This window comes from Plasmodium malariae (assembly GCF_900090045.1).
Source record: "Plasmodium malariae genome assembly, chromosome: 8".
NCBI lineage: Eukaryota > Apicomplexa > Aconoidasida > Haemosporida > Plasmodiidae > Plasmodium > Plasmodium malariae.
Window position 1 is genome coordinate 622,265 of NC_041782.1, and position 17,736 is coordinate 640,000.

The 17,736-nt window shown below is 25.9% G+C and overlaps 6 protein-coding genes across 6 annotated transcripts; 2 read left to right on the forward strand and 4 right to left on the reverse strand.

Annotated features, from left to right (window-relative positions):
• Positions 1–316: 316 nt before the first annotated feature.
• On the reverse strand, positions 317–1,745 carry ALBA3 (DNA/RNA-binding protein Alba 3, putative; the record flags this gene model as incomplete). Its single annotated transcript, XM_029004371.1, has 3 exons — positions 317–426; positions 669–831; positions 1,695–1,745. The coding sequence occupies 3 exons, from the start codon at positions 1,743–1,745 to the stop codon at positions 317–319; spliced, it is 324 nt and encodes a 107-aa protein (XP_028861066.1).
• Positions 1,746–4,466: 2,721 nt separating this feature from the next.
• Positions 4,467–5,890, reverse strand: PmUG01_08022100 (conserved Plasmodium protein, unknown function; the record flags this gene model as incomplete). Its single annotated transcript, XM_029004372.1, has 6 exons — positions 4,467–4,520; positions 4,609–4,635; positions 4,842–4,885; positions 5,056–5,122; positions 5,378–5,469; positions 5,755–5,890. The coding sequence occupies 6 exons, from the start codon at positions 5,888–5,890 to the stop codon at positions 4,467–4,469; spliced, it is 420 nt and encodes a 139-aa protein (XP_028861067.1).
• Positions 5,891–6,640: 750 nt separating this feature from the next.
• PmUG01_08022200 (conserved Plasmodium protein, unknown function) lies at positions 6,641–9,349 on the reverse strand (the record flags this gene model as incomplete). Its single annotated transcript, XM_029004373.1, has 1 exon — positions 6,641–9,349. The coding sequence occupies one exon, from the start codon at positions 9,347–9,349 to the stop codon at positions 6,641–6,643; it is 2,709 nt and encodes a 902-aa protein (XP_028861068.1).
• Positions 9,350–10,200: 851 nt separating this feature from the next.
• PmUG01_08022300 (conserved Plasmodium protein, unknown function) lies at positions 10,201–11,073 on the forward strand (the record flags this gene model as incomplete). Its single annotated transcript, XM_029004374.1, has 1 exon — positions 10,201–11,073. The coding sequence occupies one exon, from the start codon at positions 10,201–10,203 to the stop codon at positions 11,071–11,073; it is 873 nt and encodes a 290-aa protein (XP_028861069.1).
• A 981-nt stretch (positions 11,074–12,054) lies between these two features.
• PhLP1 (phosducin-like protein, putative) lies at positions 12,055–12,636 on the reverse strand (the record flags this gene model as incomplete). The annotated part of the gene is made up of 1 exon (XM_029004375.1): positions 12,055–12,636. One exon carries the CDS (start codon positions 12,634–12,636, stop codon positions 12,055–12,057), a length of 582 nt encoding a protein of 193 aa, XP_028861070.1.
• A 1,780-nt stretch (positions 12,637–14,416) lies between these two features.
• PmUG01_08022500 (conserved Plasmodium protein, unknown function) lies at positions 14,417–16,019 on the forward strand (the record flags this gene model as incomplete). The annotated part of the gene is made up of 2 exons (XM_029004376.1): positions 14,417–14,524; positions 14,916–16,019. 2 exons carry the CDS (start codon positions 14,417–14,419, stop codon positions 16,017–16,019), a joined length of 1,212 nt encoding a protein of 403 aa, XP_028861071.1.
• Between the last annotated feature and the right edge of the window lie 1,717 nt (positions 16,020–17,736).

Here is a 17,736-nt window from a genome sequence, read left to right on the forward strand (position 1 = left end):
TATCAACATAGATATATGCACATTAATGTATATATGTAGGTACGTAAGCACGTATGTATGTATATGTATGTACGTATATGTATGTACGTATATGTATGTACGTATATGTATGTACGTATATGTATGCACGTATATGTATGCACGTATATGTATGCACGTATATGTATGCACATATATGTATGCACGCATATGTATGCACGTATATGTAAGCACATATATGTATGCACGTATATGTATGCACGTATATGTATGCACGTATATGTATGCACGTATTTATGTAAAAATATATATATGCATGTCGGCCCGTTCCTTTCATTTAACTTGCAACGAAGTCTGGGTGCTTCCTCAACACAATTGTTATTTTGGGTATCCTTCGGTTTATTCTATCTGAACTAAAATAAGCAGTTTGTATTTTAATTATTTGACCTGAAAAAAGAATGGAAAATTACATGTGTACATATAACACATTGTTATATATAAGAACTTTAAAAGTGTGCGATCAAAATATATAAAGCAAAAAATAATTGTATACTAATCCATGCACATATAAAGGTACACATATAAGAGTAGATATCAAATAACACACATCAATGCGCATAAAAAAATAATAACGTAACAATAGGTGTACTAAAGCTTATATAAAAATTTGGCATAGAGAAAAAGCATACCAATATCTTCCTTTTCCATAATTGATGCTGCACCTATTGCAATTTTAGTGGCACTGCCTAAACCTGTTATTATAACCTCGTCAAATGGATTTTTCTCTTCATTTCCTGTGAACATCCTTTTGCCTATTCTTGCATAGAATGTTGGTTTCTTTGTCATAGAAACCTAAAAAAGGACAAAAAAAAAAAAAAAAAAAAAAAAAAAATGAACAAAATAAAAGTGGATAAATTAAAGATGAATAAAATAAAATTGAACAAAATAAGGACGAACAAATAAAAATTAAACTTATTAAAAATAGCCAAATGTATAAAAGGTTGTTATAATTAATAAAAAATTCAATAACACCTAAAAACACTTTCCACTTGCAAAGAATGTATACGCATACACTTTTTAACATTCTTAAAAATATTCAAATTATACAAAACAAACATGAGATGAACAGGTCAGAAAATGCAGAAACGCTGGTGACACACTTGCGCATGTTCAAATGCGAAATTTATACATGGACATACTATGTACATACATATGTATATATTTATATATATGCACATAAATATATATATATATATATATATATATATATATATATATTTAATTATTTATGTATGTGCTACATATACATGGTCAAAAGGCAAAAAATTTTAAGACATACTCAGACGAAGAAAAATCGAGACATATTACAACATTCAATCATCATTGATCATGCAAAGCGTACACTATATATCTCAATATAATAATACAAATGAACTAAAAATTTTTTGCAAAAACAAAAAAAAAAAAAAAAAAAAAAGGAAAAATCAAAAATGAATAATGTATGTAGCAAAAGATTACATATAGGTACAAAAAACTAAAAAAATTAAAAGAAATAAAACGAAAGGAAACACATATCGTAGAGAAAAATATAAGCATCTACTGTTCAGGCTGCACATTAAAGAAAAAAAAAAAAAAAGAATATTAACAATTATTAACATATATTCATTTTGTTTTTTAATATATTTATTTCTTCATAACAGTATATAATTTATTACTTGAATAGAATTTTCAGCTCTTTCCTGTGATACTTCTTCCGTACTTCCCATATTTTATAACACGTTAATTTTATGAAATGTTAATTTGCTTTTTTATGTATATATATATATATATATATATATATATATATACAAATATTATGTATATGCTTTATATAAACTACTAGTATATAATGGTAAAAGAATATAACGTTATAACGTAAATTATAGCAAATAACATAAAAATATATTTATATGAATATTTATTGAATTTATAAATTTTAATTAAAAAAAAAAAAAAAAAAAAGGCTTTAAAGTATCTCTATTTTTTTAAAATACATACATATATAAACAATATATATATACATATATATATATATATATATAATTATAAAAAAAAGCAAGCATAACAAGAATTAGCAGTAGAATACAAACATAAACATACATACATATAAACATATATTGTTAAAAGAGATGCAAGGAAAAAAAGAAATTGATATTGTTATTGTAATAAAAAATATAAAATGTGAAAAAACAAAAAAATTGTATAAAATTAGAAGAATAAGTAAATCAAGAAGGGGGGTGGGGGAAAAAAAAAAAAAGCAATCCTAAGTATGTATTAACTAGGTGCATGTAATATATATATATATATAATATATATCGGACAATACGTAATAAATATATATACATATATGCGTAAGTATATATACCCCTATTTTTCATAAATTTGCACAATTATACTTAAGCTCCTTTTCAAGTAGAGTTGCTATTTTTTTTTTTTTTTTTTTGGCAAATACTTTTATATCTACTTTTGAGCAAAAGGGAGTGAAAAAATAGTACTATTACAAGAGGGTAAAAATTTTATACAAAAAAAATAATATCGTACGTATATAATATATATACATACACGTACATATAGAGGCAAGCACACTTTTTTTTTAGCTTCAGAAAATAGAGTTTTTCTTTAATTTTTTCTTAAAGAATAAGATTATATCATATTAAATTTACTTTTTTCTGTTTTTTCTTTAGGCTTCATGTGACATACTTTTTTTAATGCGTACGTACTCATTTATATGTATTTATATATTTTTATATATCTTCATATGTATACAACTAAACCCAATTCTGCGTTTTAATGTAGTGCGCAAAATGTACATAAAAAAAAAATATACATATATATACATATATATATATATATATATATATATATATATATATATATATATATATATATATTTATACGTATATATATATATATATATTTATACGTATCTCCCACACACCGACCATCAAAATTACCTAAAATTATATTTTATTTATTTTTATTTATTTTTTTTGGGCTATATAAAATTAACTTATTTGGAATGAAAGTCGGATTATTTTTTCTTTCAACGTACTTCAGTTTTCATAATTTTTTAAAAATTACCAGTTCTTTTCTTTTCTTTTCTTTTCTTTTTTTTTTTTCTCGCTAGTTGTAAAAAAAAAAAAAAAAAAAAAAAAAGATATAAAAAATGAATCATTTCAAATATATATTTCTGCTTAACATGAGGAAAAAAAAAAGAGTAAGAAAAAAAATTTATACGAATGAACAATAAAAGAGTTAAACAGTAGGAAAAAAAAAAAAAAAATTTCCTTAAATCTCAATTTTATTAATAAACACAAATTTTTATAATAAATATTCATAATATATATAATAATATCTTCTTACGAAGTAAACAATTTCTTAATTTCGTATAATTACTGAGAGGTGAACACGTGACGGACGGTTCATTCGTATATTTCACACACTATTTTTTTTTATTTCTTTTATTTGATGTGTATATGGAAACTTTACACGTAGGCGGGAGCTACATCATATTTATGTTTTTACCTATATATATATCTATATATATATATATATATAAATATACGCTTGTATGGGGGTTATGTATGTATTCACAACTTAACGTATATCTAAACTGTAACTCCAATTTTTTTTTTAAATGCTTAGGATTGGTGAGGAAAATAAATATTACCTTATATTTTAAATATAAAGTCGTTTTTTCCTCCCATATGTACGACGGTACATGTATTACTTTCTTTTTTTTTTTAATAAGGAAAAGGATAAATCTCTCAGTATTACAGTGTGATTATAAATTCATTTGGTAAAGGTTATTTAGTTCATATGTCAAAGCCTGTTAATCATTGGTCCCTTTTTTGTTTTATGTTTATATCCTCAGGCTTTACAAGAAATAGTTGTTCTATTTATTTATACATGAAGAGGTGTACTAATATGCATGAGTGTTAAAAATGAAAGAAGAACAAAAAATTTCATAACAAGAATTGTGCCATTTGTAATGTAAATTTCTTTACGAACACATTTAAATATATACTTATATATATATGTATATATATATGTATATGTATATGTATACTTATATATATGTGCATGAGATAATTACTAACTTGTTTATTTTCAATTTTCCGTATTGCGCCAAAGAACATTTTAAGAATCTTTGAACGAAATTGGACAAGAAAGAAGGAGCACTAAATAAGAAAAAATAATAGTAAATAAGAAGCTTCTATTTTAATAAAAAAAAATTCTAAAAAACAACAGGGTAACTATAGGGAACCAAAAAAAGGAAGGAAAGAAGGAAGGAAAGAAGGAAGGAAGGAAGGAAAGAAGGAAGGAAGGAAGGAAAGAAGGAAGGAAGGAAAGAAGGAAGGAAGGAAGAAAGAAAAAAAGAAAATACGATTATAATGTAACACTACGTAATTTCTTCTTTTTTTTATCTTCGTTTATCCTAATTTTTATCATATAGAAAAACTTTCATAAAATTTGATGCGTGTGTTAATTTCGTCAGAAAGCTGCAAAAAAGTATAACAAGGTAAATGAACTAAATTGAATATACATATAATTGTAAAATGTTTTTAAACCTGTGGTTTATATTTTTACTTTGTTTATGAATGCCTTTTGTTCAATCTGAGAAGTAAAATTGAATTTTTTTAAAAATGTAATTGTGTGTATGATATTTCTTGAGAGATACAGCTCATAAACAATTTGAGCAAAAAAGAAAAGTACAAATGGACGCAAAAATGGAAGTAGAAATAACGTAGGTATGAATGTAATATTTTAAATGGTTGCATTTTTGGTAATCGTTTGTTCACTGCTTTGAATCAGTGTACTACCGGCTCGAATGTGTTCACCATGTTATTTAAAACATTTTTGACGGCTATAAAAAAAGAAAAAATAAAAAAAGATATACTTTTTATTGACTATTCTGAAGGAGTAAAAGAGATGATAATAAGGTGTTTTGTGCCTCCTTTTTTTTTATTCTTTTATTCCCCTTTTTTCCAGAAGGGCACAAAACAGTACAATAATTTTATTAAGAAAAGGAATTACAAATATATTTGGGGTTCTCTGTTTGTTTCAAATAATTTTCGTATAATCTACTAGGTGACACATTTTCCTGTAATTGTGGGTATAAAAAAAAAAAAAAAAAAAAAAAAAAAGACAACTCAAAAGTAAAAAAAATGTGTATATAAGAAAAAAGAGGCCATTAATATAAATGTCTGTTCGAGATAGTTTGTATTCTTTTTTGTAAAAAATTAAATATCATTTGGACGTACGTATGATTTAATACTTAACGATATGGAAAAGAGTGTGATCATTTTTTTCATTTAAAAAAAAAAAAAAAAAAAAAAAAAAAGCCTTTCCCACTTACCGTTGGTAATATTATTATTAAAGGGCTATCAACAGTTTCAATATTTTTATCCAACTCCAGATTTATCCGTTTCTTCTCATCACCATTATATGCTTAATAAAATTTAAAAGCCCCATCCGTATATTGTTGTTATTATTAGTATTATTATTAGTAGTATTATTATTAGTAGTATTATTATTATTATTATTATTTATTATTTTTTTTTTTTATTGTTATACTACCATCGTGCTATATAAATACAACATTTTTTTAAATTATTTTGCGCAAAAATTATAATAGTATATAAAAATGGTCATCTTTTTTTTTTTTTTTCGCTTTTTGACTATTTCGTAAAAATATGTGTACATCTTATTTTTTTATCTTTTTTTTATTTATACTTAAATCGATGTTCAAATTTCCATGTTCGTCTGTTTGTCCTCTGACAAATGATAATACATTCCTTTGATTTGAAGTGTAGTGGGTTATTTTGTAAAGTAATCCGAAAATGCATAATTTCAAAATATGACTGTTCATATTGTAAAGTGGAGGAGTAAATATGCTAACTGAAGTTAGTGATATAAAAGGAGTAAATAACGTAAATAGCATAAATGGAATAAATAACGTTAAAAACAAAAAATATGACAAAAGGGGGGAGGAAAAAAAAAAAAAAAAAGAACACAACAAAAAAGGGTACTCGTATAATACAAAAATGACTAATTGTCCTGAACACGCAATATTTTTTTTTGTTTTTTTCTATCTCTTTAAAAAAGTTGTTTTAAAATAAATAAAAATAAAAAAACAAAAAAATAGAAAAGACAAATCTTCCAGATTAAATTTATCCACGTGTTTTAATAAAAATTAGTCCGCATTGGTTATAACACGTCATAACTTAAAAAATAGCAAAAATATAAAATGAAAAAAATCCAAAACGCAGTGTCGTAAAACATAAAAAATATGCCTACGCTGTAAGTTCATAATGTACATACAGAAAAAAAAGTTCATAATAACGAAATAAACAAAATATTTCAATATATAGCAAAATAAACAATATATTGAAAAATGTAGCAAAACAATGCAGGAGTCAAAACGTAGCTAATTAGCTAACTCAACAATTAAGTCATGGCACATATATATTCACATATATATATTTGTGCACACTTTCACAATTCAACATAGGACCCCCGTGAAATTGCCACATTTGGGCGTGCCATATTTTTTACCTTGACCAACTATCAATTTTTCATTGCTTCTTCTTCTTTTTTTTTTTTTTTTTTTTTTTTCACCTTACCCGTTCAGGACATTTTTTCGAAGATCAGAAATGGTGCTACTTTTTTCTTCATAATTCATACACATCCACGAATAAAATGGTATTGCTATTATAGTATATCCTTTTATTAACAAATAATTTATTTTAATTAATATTTCTGATTTAATAAAATAATTATCATTGTAAAAAACATAATAAGGGTTATATGAAATATTATTAATTAAGAAAATGGAATTGCACTTACTGTCATTCGTTTTGTCTTCTTTTCTTTTTAACAAAGTGTTAACAATTTTTAATTCGTTATTTTCATTGCACGAATGAAAATAATCCTGTGGCTCTAAAAATACATAAGCTATGTAATTGTCATATTCAAATAGTGAAATGTAATATATATCATCCTTAAAATTTATTTTTACATGTTTGTTATAATTTTGAACGATGCTAAGTAATTCTATGTTGAGTATTTTATTTATCCTTGTGCTTCTAGGAGTCTGCGAAAGGGAGTTAGTACCCCCTACATTACATTCATCATCACAGTAACCATAAACATCAGCATCATCGTTACAATAAATGCTGCTAATATTATTATGAGAAAAGTTTCTCGGCGGATGACTAGCCAAACTCGAGGCACTTGTACATCCCGCATTTTTATTCCACAAAGGAATATCTTTATAATAAAAGTCTACAAAATTATATACACTAATTTCTTCTACTATATAACTGCTACATTTTCTTCCATTGTTTACTTTACCTTTCCTCATTATTAGCGAATAATACTGTAAGCATTCTTTAAATAAATCACTGTATTCCTTTTTATCCTTAATATTATATAAATTGAATAAACAACATAATATCAAACTATGATTGTCCGTATATTCCGAAGTACGGAAAATGCACATATATCTTTTTAATAGCTGTTCATAAAAATTAATTTCATTATTAATATAAAATAAACACTTGTCTTTTATTGTGTTCATTATATTAAAGTCTAAGAAGGACATATTCCATATTATTGGTATTTTTAATAAAGATGAAAATAATTTTATTAAACAATCAAAATTAAGGTATTCTTTTAAAAAAATTATTTCCTTGCTAATACAATTTAAATAAAATTTCATCTCCTTCTCGTATTCATTTATTAATGAATTTCTTAATAGCATATTACATGTAGACTCAAACATATCTACACTCAAATGGCAAACAGAATCTGCATTTAATTTATTCATCAAATTGAGATGAAAATAGTATTTTTCATTCAACTCGCTACTCCCTAATGGAATGAAATGCGACTCTCCCTCAGTTGATCGAACAACATGATGGTGATCATCATGATTAACATAATTGTCATAATTGTCATAATTGTCATAATTCTCATAATCGCCATAATCGTCATAATCGGCATAATCGGCATAATCGTCATAATCGGCATAATCGGCATAATCGGCATAATCACCCCCATCAGCTTTATCCAAATTTGTTCCTCTAATTTCCTTATAAAATAATATTTTCTCTTTTATACCATCTCTTGGACGGTAATAACTACTATAGTAGTCAGATAACATACCCTTGAAATTTACTCCATCCTTGCATTCCTTTGCATTGCTTGCATTATGAGCAACTATGTTATCATTATATGTGTCACTTTTTAAAAAAGCACCGTTTCCATTCTTTATACCGTAGGATGTGTTAAATTTTTCTAAAAATTTCCTTTTTACCTTGCCGTTCAGGTGTTTACTACTTTTTCCATGAACAAATAAGAAATTATTAAGGCAAAGCAAAATATGGTCATATTTAAATTCTATATTAATATTATGTAGTTTCGATAAAACATTTATGACTTTTATTGCAATGGGAAATTTTAAATGTAACAAATTTACATTAGTAAAAAATTTATTTATAGCATAAAAGTTGATGCATAATTTATCTAACGAAATTATTAATTCTGCTAGCTGCACATTATTTAAATATGAAATATGTGAAGGCAATTTGTTTCGAAGCATTGAGATAATATCATTATTTCTGTAGTAGAACTTTGAATATATATATGTAATTTTAACTAACTGATTTGCATCTAATTTATTTTGATTTTTAATAAATATATCTACAGAAGAAAATAAAAGCATGTCTTTTTGTATGTCCAAATAACTAAAAGAAGTTAATACATTTATTAAACTCTCTACATCGAATGTATGCAATATATTTAGTGTTGCAACTGCAATCCGATTGAATAAATTTATATCTTTTATATGAATTTTACAAAAACTTAAACATATTATAGATATATGTTCAGGACTAGCCAAAGTAATTTTATTTAAAAATGCAACAGATAAAGAAGCAAATAAGGGTATATAAATCAAGTTCAATTTAGAACATAAAAAACATATGTCACAAATTTCTTTCATAGAATATTTACATGCCTGAACAGATATTTGATGTAAGATGCTTTTTATTAAAACTTCTTCCTCCCCCAATTTGTTATTTACCTCTAGTGACTTTAGTACCCTATAACAATCTTTTGCATCGAATGAATTTATTTCACTCTGGACTTTCTTTTTAAACATTTCATATAAACCCTCGTTTTCCTTAGATAATCTCAAAATATCAAATGCATAATTTCCTAAACTCTTTGTTGACAATTTTGCTATATCCGCTTGGCTTGGTATATAAACAAATCTTCTACAACGGGATATAAGTACATTATCCTTTTTCACCACTCGCTTTATCATTTTTGCTAGCTATTCAAAAAATCAAGGACAGACAAAAAAAATTAATTGTTCCACATTTTGTATCATGTTTTTTTTATATGTGTGCCTAGTTGTCAGGCGAAAGGTTGTGGCTTAACGGTACGGGAAAGAGGGGGAAACAGTATGGAAAAAATATGAAAAGAAAAAAAGAAAAAAGTAGAAAGTAGGAAAAAACGAAAAAAGTAGAAAGTAGGAAAAAAAAAAAAAAGGAAGAAAGTAGGAAAAAAAAAAAAAAGAAAAAAAAAGTTTGCTTACGAAGTTGTAGAAGTTAAAAAAATAATTAAAATTAATGTTTCCCTTAAATCGAAGCATTCTTCGAACAATATATGTATATATGTGTATTTATTTACACAAATATAAGTACATATCAATCCATATATCGATCTGTTTTTTCCCTATACCCCTTCCTTTCAAAAAAAATAAAAAATAATCAGATCGTACATTCAAAATGACGCTTACCACGTTTCATAATTTATTATACTTCCTACATAATACTGTATGGTAAGCTTTTTGCGTTCTTGTTTTTTTTAATCTTTTAGCATTTTGTACTCCATAATAAGTATTTCTTGCTTGTTCATAAATTTTTTTTCCATTTGGAGTTTCATATATTAAATGTATGTATGTTCATTAAAAGGTAGCGTGGGATTGAATACAAGCGTTTGTTATACATTCATATTAACATGTATTATGTAAAATGTGATATCTAAGAATATTTTATAGATTGTGTGTAGTATTTTTTTAGTCCCTTTTGTGGATCTCCATCTTTTATTGTAGCCCACAAAGCTATAACTTTTTGTATTTTTTTTCTTTTTTTTTTTTCTGAATTTTGCTCAATGGTTGCCTTTAAACCTTACAAGTTCATAATATTTAACAAAAATTTGAGAAACAATAACTTTTACAAACAGATAATTACTTTCCTTGATTTATCAGTTCTTTGTAAAGAGATTTATCTAAGTGAAAAATTTTGCAAATTAAATTACGAGCATGTAAGTAGAAAAAAATTAATCTACTTTTCCGACAGTGACTTAGTTGACAAATTAAACCAAAACCATAGTTATAGTCATAGCCATAGCCAAAATGAGTTAATCTCCACGATCAGAAACGAACAGCAGTGTTTGCCCACGGAAAGGGATTCAGTGAATACCCACAATTTTGTATTTGACGAAAATATTGATCATAACATGAGGGAAGGCATTATCGAAACAGAAGATTTAATTCAGAAAAAGAAAACAGAACAAGAAAATGGTGTTTTGACCAGCAAGGGAAATAGGAACAAAAAAGGAGATCAATTTTTTTTGGTCAGCCTTTTTATATATGAAGGAAAGAAAAAAGAAGAACTGCTTAACATGATAAATTTTATTAAAATGTACAATGTAAATCATATAAACATTTTATGCTTAAATGATTATAATTCTATTTTAAACTTATTTAACAAGCAACAAGCTAAGACCAGAATTTCTATTTTTTGCCCATTTTACATTGTACATGATAATTATGACATGTGCAGGCAAAATATTCCAAAAAAAATTTGCGATTTTTTATATACTATAATTAGTGATTTCCTTCCTTTAAATTATAAACATGTTTACTTGTCGGATCTCATCAGAGCTATAATAGTAAACACCGAACTTTGCCAGAGGAATGCAGATCAGGAAATAGAAGTGCTGAGATTTATGGATATGATGCAAATTATTGGAAAATTATAAACACTCGGGAATGTGGAAAATTTTGGAAACTGGGAAAGAGAATTATTGGACGGTTGGAAAATTGGGAACATGATTAATTGACTAATTGGAAAGAAGGAAAATTGAACAATTGAAAAACTGAATAATTGAAAAACTGAATAATTGAAAAACTGAATAATTGACAAACTGAATAATTGAAAAACTGAATAATTGAAAAACTGAATAATTGAAAAACTGAATAATTGAAAAACTGAATAATTGAAAAATTGAATAATTGAAAAATTGAAAAATCGAAAACATGGTAGTCGCTTCGTTAACTATGAAAATGATCAAACATTATATATACAGAGCATCAAAATTTTATTTTATCTTTTTGCAAATATATATATTTTTATTTTTCTCCCATTAGATAGATAAGGAGGAAAAAACATACTGGTACAACATAAACGTTACAACATATTTTTCTTCTTTACAAGGGCAGAAATAATGTAACTGGCAAATGATACTTTAATTATGAACAATGCTAAAAATTTTGCAATATTTTAATTGTACAAATATACATACGTACATATATATATGCGGTTACATAACAAAATAAAGAAAATATAGCAAAATGGAAAGCACCCGAAAAAAACAAGCTGGTACGCGAATAAAGATGGAACACATATAAAATGTAAAACTTGGTTACCCCAACAAGCATAATACATCATATTTTTGATTCAATAAAAATAAGCAGGCAGTAATAAACTCCTTTGTATTAATATGAACATACAACTATATATTTTACGTTATTAAATTTAATGCAGTGGAGGATTATATATATATATATATGTAAATGCATCAAATATATACATCGGATTAAATGTATTTCTACATAACGTAAGCTCGTCATATTAGGAATGCATCTTACATTTGTGTAAGTACGCTCATGTGCATACGTACTCTTCTAAATGTGTGCTTCCGTTATTACGTATTTACTGCGCGAGGGTTGCGCTAAACATCTTATTCCTCTGCTTCCTTCGTGTCAATTAATTTCCATTTTTTTAAAACATTAATGAGTGCTTGCTCAGGAAAATTATCTCCCCCTAATTCATCAAAACCAATTATAGAATGCTCAGTCCTTCCATTCTGTATTAACATTAAAGTAGGTATACACCAAATTTTTAACTTCTCACATAAAAAAGGAGATTTCTCAGCATTTATCTTAATAAAATTAATATTTAAAAATTTTTTGGATAAGCTAATTAATTTACTGTCTAAATATTCACACCTCCATGTTGTATTTCTATAAAAATGACAACATACATTTTTAGAATTTTTACAATTATCAAAAAATTCTTTTTCGGATAAAATTTCTTTATATACTCCATGTCCTTTTCTTAACAAATTCATATTTTCATTGTGTTTACTTTTTAATTCTTGTAGTCTTTTATTTTTTATATATTCTAATTCTTCATCCTTTTCATCATATACCTTTCTCTCCAGTGTTTCATATTTTCTTAATTCTAAGTCTATTTCATTCTCCTTATCTTTTAATGCTTCTAATATTTGGTTTTCTATGTTTTTCGTTATTTTGCTATTCATTATTTTTATATATATGGTATAAATAAATGGCTATTTAAAAAAAAAAAAAAAAAAAAAAAAAAAAAAAGGCCCTTCAATATATAAATATACGTATATACGTACATGTATGCGTACGTATATGTGCGTAAATGCATTTATATGTACAGCTCAAAAAGAGAATAATCTTTTTCCTCTCATCATATTTGCAGCATTTCTTTACATCATCATTTCTTTTTTCCGTAGTACTTTTTTTTTTTTTTCCACCCTTTGAATTATGTAACGTCCGTACTTGAATTATACATACCTACATACATATATATGCTTATGTGCATATGTACGTTCGCATATAATCATGTGTAGTACGCCGTGCACATAAATTTAAATATTAACCAAAAAAAAGGAAAGAGTATATTTTCTCATATACGCTGTGCGTGAATATGTATATATTTGCATGGATGTATCTTCTTCAAAACGTAATAACCCTAATGAAAATTTATATGACTGTATATATATATATATATATAAATGCATATATATACGTTTATATAACTGTACATAAAAACGTATACGTGTTTATGGGTATACATATATCTACGTGTTTATGGGTATACATATATCTACGTGTATATATATATATATATATATAAATAAGTTTACATACGCTTAAACAACAAAAATTAACCTAGCCAAAAATTAAAAAGCGCAAATTATTCAAGAAGGCTCAAGAAAATGCGTACGAAAATTTTGGTTAACTTCCCTTTTACAAAAAAAAAATATTAACATATACATGTAATATATACATATACATGTAATATATACATATACATAAATACATATATGTATAAATATATATACACATGCATACATGCGTATGCTACGCTTTTGCCATTTCCCTTCCCATAATGTTTGTACTTAATAAATACTTAATTTACTGAGAATTCTTGCTAAAAAGTCCAATACACTTTATTACCGTCCTCTTAAGTTACATATGTTTATTAATTATTAACAGCAAGAGCAATTTTATTTTTTTTTCATTGTTGTATATATATATATATATATATATATATATATATATATATATATATATATATATGTATATGTATATGTATATGTATATGTATATGTATATGTATATGTATATGTTTATATGCATGTACGTATGTACTCATTATGTATATATTTTCCCCCCTATATTAAACCCATGCGCAAATCTTTTGGATAAAATTTTATAAACACTGATTTATATGCGCAAATTAAATGTAGAAGGCTTTTTTATTTTTTATTTTGTATTTTTTATTTTTTTTTTTGTACATTACGTGTTGTGTTATACGTTATAATTTACACGTCATGTTTTTTAAGTTATACTTTTTATCTTTTTTATATTTTTTTTTATTTTTTTTTTAAAACTTGATATTTTTTACGCATAAGGTGAGATGTTATAATATAATCTTTACCCTTTTTTCAATTTTTTTTTTTTTTTTTTTTTTTTTGAATACTAAAATTGTTGATTAATTTTAAGAAAAAGGAGAAAAGTAAAACTAGGGAAATCTGCAGAATAATTATATCGCTGCTTTTGCCTAGTTAAACGTATGTACGTATAAATATGTACATATATATATTTATATATATATATATATATATGTATATATATGCATATATATATGTACCTAATATATACTTACATGCACATATGTTACCTCACAGTTCCTGTTCATTTTTACGGGGCACTACGTAACTGGGTAGTCGAAAAAAATTTTCTTTTTTTGTACCAATTATAAAAAGTATAATATAAATATAAACAATGAAAGTTAGTAGTGCTAATAATATGAATAATACTATCTGCGCATCACAAATCATAGGTGATAAATTATTACAAGGATGGACCTTGTTGAACGAGAGTTGCTATATTGTAAGTATTACATATAATGGTTATTATGGCTCGTTTTTTGTAGTATCACTGTCTCTACTTATATATATATATATATATATATGCATATATATGCAAGGGTTTATGTATACGTACATGCATAGGGGTTCCTACTTTAAGGGGTGTAATCGAAACATGTATTTTTGCGCATCCTTTAGCGCATCCTTTAGCGCATCCTTTAGCGCATCCTTTAGCGCATCCTTTAGCGCATCCTTTAGCGCATCCTTTAACGCATCCTTTTACGCATCCTTTTATGCATCTTTTTGCGCATCTTTTTACCTATTTTTTTTACTCATTTTTTACCTATTTTTTTTACTCATTTTTTACCTATTTTTTTTACTCATTTTTTGCATATTTTTTCCCGCATACACAGTGTAAGGTGACCCCTCTTATAAAACAAAAAAATAAAGAAGAGCGCTTCTGTGCTAGTTGTAATTTATTCATTAAACCGGAAATATCAAAAGGGGATAGAGAAATGGAACAAAGATTGGAAGAAAAAGGAAGAAACGAATTGAAGGAAAAAAAGGAACAAGAAGAACAAAACCATGGAACAAACAAAATAGTTAATAAAGCAGTTAGCAAAGCAGTTAGCAAAGCAGTTAGCAAAGCAGCTAGCAAAGCTGTTAGCAAAGCTGTAAACAATGTAGATGATGGTATGAATGATTTGACGAAGGAAAGCATGAGGCAGGGAGACACACACAGCAGCAGCAGAGCAATGAAAATAAATGGAAATGAAAAGAAAGATAAGCAAAGAGAAGAAGAAATAATACCAGGGCAGTTTATTAAATTCATTAAAGAGATAAAAGTGAACAATGAAGAATTTAACGAATTGTTACACAAAGAGAAAATAACAAAAGACGAAATTAAAGACTTGCTCGTATATAAAAATTATATAAAAGAAAGATGTGGTTACGATATTGGTGAATGGTTAAGTTTTGATTCTAATTTTGGAAATAAGGATCATGCGAAAAGTGAGAACGAAGATGGTATGCGCAATGAGGATATGTGCAATGAGGATATGTGCAATGAGGATATGTGCAATGAGGATATGCGTAATGAGGATATGCGTAATGAGGATATATGCATTGATGATACGTGCAATGGTTACGTATGCCCAGATGAAGCATGCGCAGATAAGAAGAAAAGTCTTTCTCATTTACCAAAAAGAGAACGAAACGTTAATAAAAAAATAGATGATGTACACTTTTCTCAATTTAAGAGACAAGATTTAAAAATATCAGAAGAAAATTATTTTTTGAATACACAAATACCATCTAATAAATATAACAAACTTGAAATGGAGTTTTTTATTTTAAATAAAACAAAAGATGTTTTTATGCAAAAACTTGAGAGATATACCGAACTACTCACTAGAAACGAGAACAAGAATGAGGAGATGGAATACATAAATAAAGTAGCTAGTGTTGTAAGTGTCCTAGAGAAAATTAACATCCTTAAGAAATATGTTACTGTGTAACTATAGTGAGTAGAACGAACTTGACATAGTATATACATATATGTGCACATATATACATTTGTGTACTACTGGTGCTTGGCAACTTAATATTCTTTTTTTATTTACGTGTGTACAAAAAAAAAAAAAAAAAAAAAAAAAAAAAAAAAAAAAATCCCTTGTGCTACTACTGAAAGCCTCCTACTTGCTGTTAGTTTTAACATTATTCTTTTTTGTTGAATTTAGTCATTTGTCATCATAGGTGTATATGTGGACGCATGTGTATTCTTGGAGGTGAGTGTATCGTAAGGTTATACCCCAATATGTAGTACGTTTATCCACGTACGGGCATTATATGTATGTGTATATATATAAATATACGTAAAGTCTATATACAATCAAAAACTTATTGTTTTTGCCTCATTTTTTGCCACATTTTGATTGTGTATTTTTAATAGCCGCATTTTTATTCATTTCGTACATTTTGTACATTTCGTACATTTTGTACATTGCGTACATTTTGTAATTCGGATGAGCCGCTTATCGGCACTGTGCCATATTCAATTTGTTATATGCAAGGTGAGAAAAAAAAAAAAAGTGTTCACGTTTTATCAAACATTTTTACTTTACATCTTTGTTATATTACCTATTTTGCTAAGGTATTTTTTTTTTTTTTTTTTTTCATAATCAATTTAATTATATTTTCTTTTAAAAATTTATTTAGGTATGAGTATTGTTTCACATTTATGAATATACATGGAAATAAGTCATTAAACATTTAAATGCTTTGTATCTTATTTGCAAAATTGTACCAGTTAAACGTATGTATATATAAAGTATACATACATACACATACACATATACACATATATATGTATATGTTATTTAAAAAAAATTACTATATTTCATATCTAAGCTTAATAAAAGGTGGGAGCTATGGAACAATATTTCTTTCTTTTTTTTTTCTTTTTTTTTCATTTGAAAAAATACTACAATCATATAATGTGTACGATTAAGCATTAAAAATAATGGTATCCAACAAACTCAGTTTAGGTTAAATAACTCACTCCATTCGCTTTTTTTTTTTTTTTATCATCCTGTTAGTATATATTGTGTATACGTACACGTGAATATTGTTATACGTGTGTGTACGTATGTTTATGTACTTATGTATGAAACATGGTGAACTGAAATTTTTTTTGTTTTCCACTTAAAACAGTACCCATTAACTAGTATACAGTATAATGTTTTCGTTAAAAAAAAAAAATTTAAATAATTTTCAAAATTACTTTCTTCCTTTTTTCTTTCCATACAATTGTATAACATATATAAAGAAAAATGAAAAAAGGAAAAGGATGAAAAAAAATAAAATTTGCATACCGAGATCGAGGATATATACATATGCTTAACGTATACTTTGGTACATGTACGTGTTAACGCTGTGAAAAAAAAAATATATATACCAGGGTGTTTATGGGCATTATATTGCTACAACTAAATAAGCATATCTATATATATATATATATATATATATATATATATATATATATGTGTATGTATATGCCTTCATTTTATGAGCTATAAAAGTATAATAATATATAGGAATAAAAATATATATCATTTTACCGAATATACACGTATGGCTCTTCAAATAGTGTTATTTCGTTTTTACAAAACGACAAAAATTATTTATTTTTTACAATTGTGCTAAACGCTATTTTTCCCTCTGCATTTTTTTAAA